Genomic DNA, 8923 nt, shown 5'->3' with positions numbered 1-8923 from the left:
ACACTTCCTGTGTAGATGAGAAAACCAGAATGCGGCGAAATCAAAGGACAGCAGTGATGACGCAGCCATATTAGTCATAAAGAGCAGTTAAAACTGAAATTTTGGACTGTTCTCATTCTACTTTGCTGAGGATTAGGGTTTTAGATCATCCACTTGCTGCCTAGGAAAACAGAGCAGGCCTCAGAGACATGTAGCACAGAAAGGTCCTTAGATGGTAAGGGAGTCAAGCAGCTTTTTGACACAATGGTGGTCACACTGTGGATACATCTCTTTACCCTACCCTTGGTCTTTACTTGCTCCCTGCCTGAAATATAACTTGTTCTGTAGTCACCTCAAGACAATGAAGGCTTTCAAATCCTTTTGGAGGGGAAGCCATTGAATGTCTCCAGCGAGACAGTGTGGACGTTTCCCATTACAGACTTTCTCACAGGTGTCCTCCTCCTGACATAGTGGAGGACAAAATGGGAAAGAATAGCTCCAGTGATAGACAACAGGGTAGTGTCTGTTCGTAGAGCATTTCTAGAATGACTCTAGATGCGGGCTCCCCTAAGACCTAAAGGACCATCATTTTTATGGTTTTGCACCTAATGGTGCCAAACAGTTTAACTGGGAATTGTCAGCAGATGAAGAGTACAGAGAGACTTTTCATAAGAGGAAGAACAGGAAGAGGAGGGGAAATTATCCGGTTCCTCTGTATCATCATGCTCTAGGACCAGGCTTTTTCCAGAGGCTGTGCAGCTGCTTGAGCCCTTAGAAAGAAGGCTGGGCCCAGCAATGCATAGACTATCGTGGTCATTTCACCTTGGTTTCTAAAGAAACTCCTCACTGGGTCTCTTAATGGGTCATGACAGAATGCTGAAGGGTTCTAGAGCACAGGACAGAATGCTGAAAGGTTCTAGAGCACAGGATACTCCCACCTGTAGGCATCATTTGTAGAATGAAAATGGGCTTTTCATCCAGTCTCTCTGATCAAGGCCTAAAGTGGTCTCTGGCCAATTGTGAAGATGCTAGTTATCCTGCTGCTGAAAAGAATGCTGATCCCCCCGACAGGTTAGCTTGCTGGCAGACATCTTTGTCTAAATGATTTGCCCTTTGAGGAAGAAGCCCAACACCTTCCACCTAAGATTTTACAAACAGGGGCACCTGGGTGGCTCAGTGGGTTAAGCCGCTGCCTTCGGCTCAGGTCATGATCTCAGGGTCCTGGGATCGAGTCCCGCATCGGGCTCTCTGCTCAGCAGGGAGCCTGCTTCCCTCTCTCTCTCTGCCTTCCTCTCTGTCTACTTGTGATTTCTCTCTGTCAAATAAATAAATAAAATCTTTAAAAAAAAAAAAAAAAAGATTTTACAAACAGTATCGAACTTTGACTTCTCACTTTTAGGTTCCATATTGGCTCACAGTAAATTCAGGCAAGTGGGACTGGGTTTATTATCTCTCTCTTCCCGCTCTCTCTTCTTCTTTTCAGAGACTCAGTGAAAATAGATGGTAGCTACTCAAAAGTGTAGCCCTTAGCTACAAAAAAAAAAAAAAAAAAAAGAGTACTTAAAAACTTTCCACATAATTGCTTTGAAGAAAATAGTCATTTATTGTCAAAGCATCCAACATACCTGGATAATCTATAAAGTTTAATAAATCTTTCCAGGGATAAAAGAAACACATAACTATTCAGACTCCATTTCACTGGCACAAAATTACACTTTGTATTAAAAGCAAATACATATTTACATAATGATGACATTCTTCATTGAAGTTCATAATCATTTCATGATCCATGCACTTCCCCCTGGAAACTGAAATTGAATGGTGACCCCTTTTTCTTCATTTTATCTGTTTTTGTAAGAACACTAACTGTCATCAAGAAATGCAGAAAGCATCTCACCCTCGTCCTTTACTTTATATCCAAAATAAATTTTGCCCTTACATATAATTATTACATCTAAACCGTAAGTGCTTAATAATTTAAGTAGAAACGTATGACAAATGCATCAATATGTTGCAATATATGACATTTTAAAAAATGTACCTTTGTTTTTGGAAAGTGAAAATGCGTGCATTCAAAAGAAAACCCCTCGAACAACCCACCCAATCAAAGATCCACCATCCTGTCGTGTGCGTGTGCGTGTGCGTGCGCGTGGAACGAAGGTGCAGGGAAACATGGAAGGGAAAGGTCGGGGCGGCCCGTGGACGCTTGAGCGTGTGCGCTGGGTGTCTGGGCGCAGCGTTCCAGGTCGCGAGGAGGTGGTGGGTGTCCTCGCGTGTTTTTCCCCAGGCGGCTCGGCTGCGCGCGCGCGCGGAGAGCCGGGGTCCTCCCGGGTCAGTTGTGCGAGGTCATGTGCCTGGAGAGGTGGTGGCGCTCCCTGAAGGACTCGTTGCAGATGGGGCACTTGAGCTTCTCCTCGCGCCGCCGCTTCACCAGGGGCTCCATCGCGTACTCCTTCTTGTGGTGCGAGCGCATGTGGTACACCAGGTCGGAGGTCATGCGGAAGGACGCGTTGCACTTGGCGCACCAGTTCTGCGCGGGCAGACACAGCGACGTGAAGGACGGCGGCAGCAGCGTGAGCGCCGACGGCAGCTGCAGCTGCAGGGGCCCCGCGGCCGCCGCCGCCGCCGCCGCCGCCGCGGCCGCCGAGCTCTTGGGCCAGAAGGCGGTGGCGTAGAGGAAGGGGTTCTGCTTGGGCAGGCCGCCCCCGCCGCCCCCGCCGCCGCCGCCGCCGCCGCCGCCGCCGCCGCCCGCCAGCGCCCCGCAGCCGCCGTTCAGGTCCGCGGCGCCCTGGAGCTTCACGGCCAGCGGGTCGGCCGCGGCGGGGTAGAGCCTGGCGGGGCCCACGCCGTCGCCGGGGTGGCACGGCTCGAGCGCGCCCAGCTTCTGGCCCAGCACGAGCGGCGACAGCTGCGCGAAGGAGCGCGCGGGCTGCGAGAAGGCGCTCTTGCGCTCGTCCGGCCCGGGCCCCTGGCCGCCGCCGCCGCCCCCCGCCGCCCCAGCGCCCGCGCCCGCGCCGCCCGCGCCGCCCGCGCCGCCCAGCTGCGGCACCGACGTGAAGGCGCTGCCCCGCGCCGGGCTGCCGCCCTCCAGCCGGCTGGGCAGGGGGCCCCCGGGCCGCGGGGCCAGCAGCTTGTCGGCGCCCGCCGGAGAGGCGGCCACGGGCGTGGAGGGGCCGCCCCCGCCGCCGCCCCCGCCGCCGCCCCCCGCGTCCTGGTCGTCGGCGCCGCCCCCGTCGGCCGCGTCCTCCTGCAGACCCGCCGCGCGCGCCGCCTTCTTCACCTCCACGAAGGCGCTGCGCTTCGCCTCGCCCGTCTCGGGGCTGGGCGGCGCGAACAGGCGGCCGCTGTCCTCCAGGCCGAAGTAGCTGCCCGCGGCGCGGTACTGCTGCGGCGTGCACACCAGGTCCTCCTTGGAGGCGGGCGGCGGCCGCTCGGCGAAGCGCCCCCGCGGCCCCGCCAGCCCCGCGCCGCCGCCGCCCTCCGCCGCCTCGTCCGGGAATTTCCGCTTGCCCTTGCCGCCGCCCGGGGCGCTGCCGTCGGGGCTCAGCTCCGCCTCCTGCTGGCCGCCGCCGAGGCCCCGGCCCGGGGAGCAGGTGTGGCCGCCGCCCGAGTTCTCGAGCTCCCGGGCCAGGTTGTGGAAGTCCGTGGAGGGCTTGGCGCCGCCGCCGGCCGCGGGCGGGCCGCTGCCCTCGGGGGAGGGGGCCGGGTAGTGGTGCACCGGGCCCGCTTTGCCGAACTTGGGGCCGGCGCCCAGGGGCGCCTCCAGCGGCGCCTGCGGCTGGTCCTTGCCGCCGCCCCCGCCCCCGCGATCCTTGGCGCCCGCGCCGCCGCCGTGCTCGTCCTGCGGGCTGGCGTCCGCGCTGTGCAGTCTCTTGGGGCAGCGGAAGCGCAGATGCGCCACGTAGGGGAACTCGAACTGGAAACGCTGGCTGCACTCCAGGCATGTGTACGGGGACGACCCTGCTCGGCGAGAGAACAGCGCACACGCGCGCACACGCACACACACGCGCACACACACGCGCACACACGCGCGCACATGCACACCACGGGGTTACTAAGCATCGTCTCCGCACCGGCTCGCCGTCACCCCCTTCACAGATCACCTCCATCTCTCGGGACCTGAGCGCCCCGAGAAGAGTGCCCTGTCCGAGCTGCTCTAACTTTCCCTCCAAACCCCGGGCAGTGCAGTAACCGAGCCAAGGGTCCCGGGTTTATTCTGTCCCGGCTTCGTGCCGCGCTAGGCCTCCGGTTTCCCCGCAGAAGCCCTAAGGGAGGACGCGCGCCAGGGCGCGAGCGAGCCCCGCCTCTCCCTGCGTCTCCCCCACTCGTGAAGGGCCCCGCCGCAGGTCGCGAGCCAACCTACCATTCATTTTGCTGTGGGGTCTAGAGGGGCAGAGCAAGAGTAACTCAGTCAGTTCTTTCCCATACCAAACTAGTAACTCCTCGTCTTTGGCAATCCTGCGGAGAGAACGGTAGAACAGCTGTCCGTTTTTTATGTAGGCCTCGAGGTTCTGCTCTTCTTTATCTCGGGCTGATTGGACAAGTCGCAGCCACATGAGACCTTCTGAAGAACCATTTGCCGCTGAGGTGTCTACCTACAGAGCAGAAAACAGAAAGAACACGAGAAGGTAGGGGGCGGGGGAAGGGAGACCCTCCTGAGAGAATGAAGCCAGAGAAGCCCGGACCATTTCCTTTTTGTTATCCTTTTCCAAAGAATTGTCTGAGATCAAGCTTAAACACGACCCCCGTTGGCACCCATCTTTGTGTCTGCAAACAGCAGGCCAGATAACTGTCCTTTGAAACGCTGTACCAATCATATAAAGCAGTGTTTTTCATATATTGGTTGAATATCAAATGAGGACATTTCTCTTTACAATTCAAATTAATATTAACCTCCTGAGAGTTCAGTTCTAAATTATCCCACATTACAAAAGTGTGAAGAGTTTTGTTTGCTTTGGAAGTTAAAAAGCAAGCTTAGATCTTAGACATTATTCCGTGGTATTCATTCATCTTCCTAATTTTGCCTTAAACAATTAATAGTTCTTCTTTGTAAAGAAAGACTAGAAAGTGGGAAGACTTATATCTTGAAAGCCAAACATATGAGTTCAATGATGTTTTATTGTCAAGCCATTAACATTTTCATTAAATACAAATTCTGGAACCAGGCTAGCTTCCTAGAAGGAGTAACATTTAGAGGAAAAGAAGGCCTCCTGGGTTGGAACACAAATGCACCCAGTACTTACTATAAAAGTACTTACAGAAAGTACTTAGTTTGCAAATAGCTTCCACCCTAGTTGAAATCTTCCAGAGTTAAGGAAGTGGAGCTCACCGCCAGGAAAGCCTAGAACTGAGGCAGTGATTTAGATATACCTGGCGTTCCAAATCATATTTTACCATTTATTCCAGAAATCAGCTGACAATGATTTGAGTTTAATATTCTTTCTCTCTTTTTTGCTGTGTAAAATAGGATGTCTCACATTACTTTACTGTCTACATTCATAACCTATCTCAGCTTGTCATTAGAATGATCCTTGGTCCATTTTCAACATAGGTTTACCTTCATACCCTATGCAGCACTGGCCAAGACTTACCCGGAAGATATAGGGGACTGTTCTCTTGTCCGTGGACTTGAGAGCTATGAAAGCTATGCTGTCATACAGGGAAGTATGGCTCAGGATGCAGGGACCAAATATAGCATTCTCGGGGATGTCGCAGGTGGTGTAAACACTGGTAAAAATATCTGTCAGACATTGCTGGACAGCCTTGGCATCTCCATCCCAGATGCCTCGCTGGATGCCTGAATCCTCCATCACTGGTGACAGATACACAGGACAAGGAAACAACTTACATTACTCCTTATTTACTCCTTTTACCTCGGTGAATCCAGGCAGAACATTTCAACTACAGTTATATTTTTCTTGAGTTTACCTGATTTTTCGCATAGCCTTGATTTCAAAAATAAAGCCAGTGGCAGATTAAATCTGGCATATTTTGAAAATGCCAACTGAGGAGTACTCCTCCTCCCCCAGCCCTGCCACTTTCTTTAAAGAATTGGAATCATGGGATCTCAGGGGGGGGCCGCTTTTGAGAAAGAAAACAAGTCTGGAAAAGACAGATCAGCTTTTTGCGTGATCTTGGGGGAGGATGGGCCAGGATTGGGGGGGATAAGGGTGGGGAGAACAATAGGATTTTTGTTTTGTTTTGTTTTTACTAGCCTACAGACTGTCCCCCACTGAAAGAAACTTCCAACCCTTGGGAGAAAGCTCCTCTCCCCCCTTCTAATGTATTGAACTGGGTGCCCGGAATGATTTTTTTCTTTCTTCCAAAGAGGGGAGCAGCCTTAGCAGGCAGAGACAGCGGAGCATGGCGAATGGATTTCCAGGAGAGTGTCAGGGCCACTGAGTCTGTGTCAGCTAACCTTCCTCTGCAGCCTACAAGAGGGGACGTCTGTCTGTTCATTACCATAATCCAACACTGTCCCTCCGAGGCTTTAATTAAAAGCAGCAAGCAGAGGTAATTATTTTTTTTCTCGACATGCTTATTTATGGATGAGAGTGAATCCCAGGTACCTTGTTATACAAGGGGGTGGATTGAGTTGCATGTGCCTCATGGAGTGAGCAGGTACCCGGCAGGCCTGAAATGTCCCCTGATTGAAATACTGCATGTGTAGTGACTGGCGAATTCTCACTCCCCCAGATAGGACCCGGTTTGGGCAAGAGGGGCAGCCCCACTGGGGTAGATCTCTGTGGGCTCTCTGCCCCTGCAATCCACAGCAATTTACAAAGTTTAATACCCTGATGGAGGGCTCTATTAAGCTGTCATAAAGAGACATTTTCCTTCCTATGCCACTGGCCACCCTTACAAAACTTGTCACTTAAAACAACACAAAGCAGGTGTTTAAAATTTAAACTGGCTTTGAACTAACTGCATTGTTAACCCTGACTGATTAAAAGATTCCCCCAAGTTGGTTTTTCCCTAATAACGCCACGACAGGCAGTAATTCATGTATACTTTGTATAATTTAAGTCGCAGGAGAGAGTAGACCTAATTCTTTTCCCGAGAAGCTGTTCATTATGGAATAATATTAGTAATGTCCATTTTTATCATAATGTCTATTAACCAATTAATCTTGTAAATGTGATTACAAGGTAGAGTTTTTTTTTTTTTTTTCTTTTCTTTTCAGTTAACAGAGCATGAAACTTTGGTCAGCCTCTTTTTCCATTCACTCTGCTACATCCCCAAAACGTCAAGTACTGGGCTGTTTCTGCCAGACAGAAATAAAAGAAAATATCCATAAAATAGAAACTTACTTTCTTATATTAAAGCATCTTTCTCTGGGTATTTTTACCCCACACAAGGTAACCTTTCTGATCTCTAATTGCACATTTAAATACGTTAAAAAAATACAGCCCTTCAGAACCTCTCATCTCCTTTTCAGCGGGATCCTATTCTCTCCTTTTCAGTTTCCTCAATTCAGCGTTTTATGCCTCAATTTCTCTCTCCCCTTTAAAAGTCTCTTTCACACAGGCGGTTCATTGTGCGGGAGGTCGCCCGTCACTTCGGCGACAGCAGGGACGCAGTCATTAACATGCAGTTCTACCGAACAATACGGCGAAAGCCCCTCGCTCCGCCGCGCTCCGCGGGGTTCGCGTCGCCGCCGCGGCCGCCACGAGCCTCGAGCGGCCGCGATCCGCGCCGGGCGACAGCCTGGGCTCCCCGCCGGCCTGCGGTCGCCGCCGTCCCCGGCCCCTCCGAGCTCCGCGGCTGCTGCGGGCCCGGCTGCCTGGGCCCGGGGATCCTCCCCAGAGCGCGCGGGGCTGGCCGGGAGCGCGTCGCTGTCGCTGTCGCCGCCGCCGGCCGCTCGCCCTCCCCGCGGGCAGGCATTGTCTGGCGGCCGCGCGCCCCGCCGCCGGCTTCTCCGCGAACGGATCCCCGCCCGCTCCTCCCTTTGTATCGCCGCGTCGCCGGAGCGGTCCCTCCGCGAGGCCGTCGCCCTCTCTCCCGGCGGGCGACGAGACGGACGAGGTTTTCCGTCTCCCTCCCCGCCCCCTCCCGCAGCGAAGCCCCGAGACTCACCGGGGAGAAGGTCGGGAACGAACCGCCCGAGCAGGCCACCTGGAACCCGGGGACGCAGTCGAGGGTCTCTTTTGCCCGCGGAATCAGTGCATTTCCATGTCGAGAGGGGCTGGGGTTGCTGCCCCGCAGGCTGTGCCTACAGAGAGGAGAGGGCGAGAGGGGGAGAGAGAGAGACGGGGAGACGGAGAGACGGGGAGAGAGACGGGGAGACGGGGAGAGAGACGGGGAGACGGAGAGACGGGGAGACGGGGAGACGGGGAGAGAGACAGGGAGACGGGGAGACGGGGAGACGGAGAGACGGGGAGACGGGGAGACGGGGAGAGAGACGGGGAGACGGGGAGACGGGGAGAGAGACGGGGAGACGGAGAGACGGGGAGACGGGGAGACGGGGAGAGAGACGGAGAGACGGGGAGACGGGGAGAGAGACGGGGAGACGGGGAGACGGAGAGACGGGGAGAGAGACGGGGAGACGGGGAGACGGGGAGAGAGACGGGGAGACGGGGAGACGGGGAGACGGGGTGCGAGCGGCGGGCGGAGAGCGAGGGAGAGCGAGACGCGAGAGCGCGCGGAGAGTTGTACAGATGGACCCGATGCAGTGACTGACTGGCACGCAGACACACACTTTTTGTTTGCTGCACATAATCTGCCCAATGACGCGTGACAGCCCACGTCCCCTCCCTTTAACTCTTTGCTGGGCTGGGCGCTCCCTCCGGCGCCGCCTGCCTCGCCGCGGTCTCTCCGGCCTGCCGGTGCCCCGCAGGTCCTGAGCACCTTCCCCAAGTGGCTAAGCGTCTCGGAGCGCGGCCGGGCCCGCCTCCTGCTGAAGCTGCGGCCCTCTGGGTCTGTGAGGAGGGAGCGATCAGTGCCG

At 54.9% G+C, this 8923-nt stretch overlaps 1 protein-coding gene across 1 annotated transcript; it reads right to left on the bottom strand.

Moving 5' to 3' along the window:
• Positions 1–2163: 2163 nt before the first annotated feature.
• PRDM8 (PR/SET domain 8) lies at positions 2164–7535 on the bottom strand. The gene is made up of 4 exons (XM_045071397.1): positions 7290–7535; positions 5571–5791; positions 4343–4574; positions 2164–3939 (listed from the first exon to the last, which is right to left on the bottom strand). Coding segments are annotated over exons 1-4 (2082 nt in total). The 5' UTR covers positions 7291–7535; the 3' UTR covers positions 2164–2311.
• Positions 7536–8923: the final 1388 nt, after the last annotated feature.

The sequence above is a fragment of the Mustela putorius genome, unplaced genomic scaffold, assembly GCF_011764305.1.
Source record: "Mustela putorius furo isolate JIRA1106 unplaced genomic scaffold, ASM1176430v1.1 tig00000040_pilon_pilon_pilon, whole genome shotgun sequence".
NCBI lineage: Eukaryota > Metazoa > Chordata > Mammalia > Carnivora > Mustelidae > Mustela > Mustela putorius.
Note: the sequence above shows the minus strand (reverse complement) of the source record. Positions and strands in the feature narration are given on the sequence as shown.

What these genes read in the sequence shown, in the direction of transcription:
- PRDM8 (XM_045071397.1), bottom strand. An exon ending in CAGTCCCCTATATCTTCCGG is followed by an intron (nt 4,575 to 5,570) that starts GTAAGTCTTGGC and finishes TCTGCTCTGTAG; the next exon opens with GTAGACACCTCAGCGGCAAA. An exon ending in ACCCCACAGCAAAATGAATG is followed by an intron (nt 3,940 to 4,342) that starts GTAGGTTGGCTC and finishes CTCGCCGAGCAG; the next exon opens with GGTCGTCCCCGTACACATGC.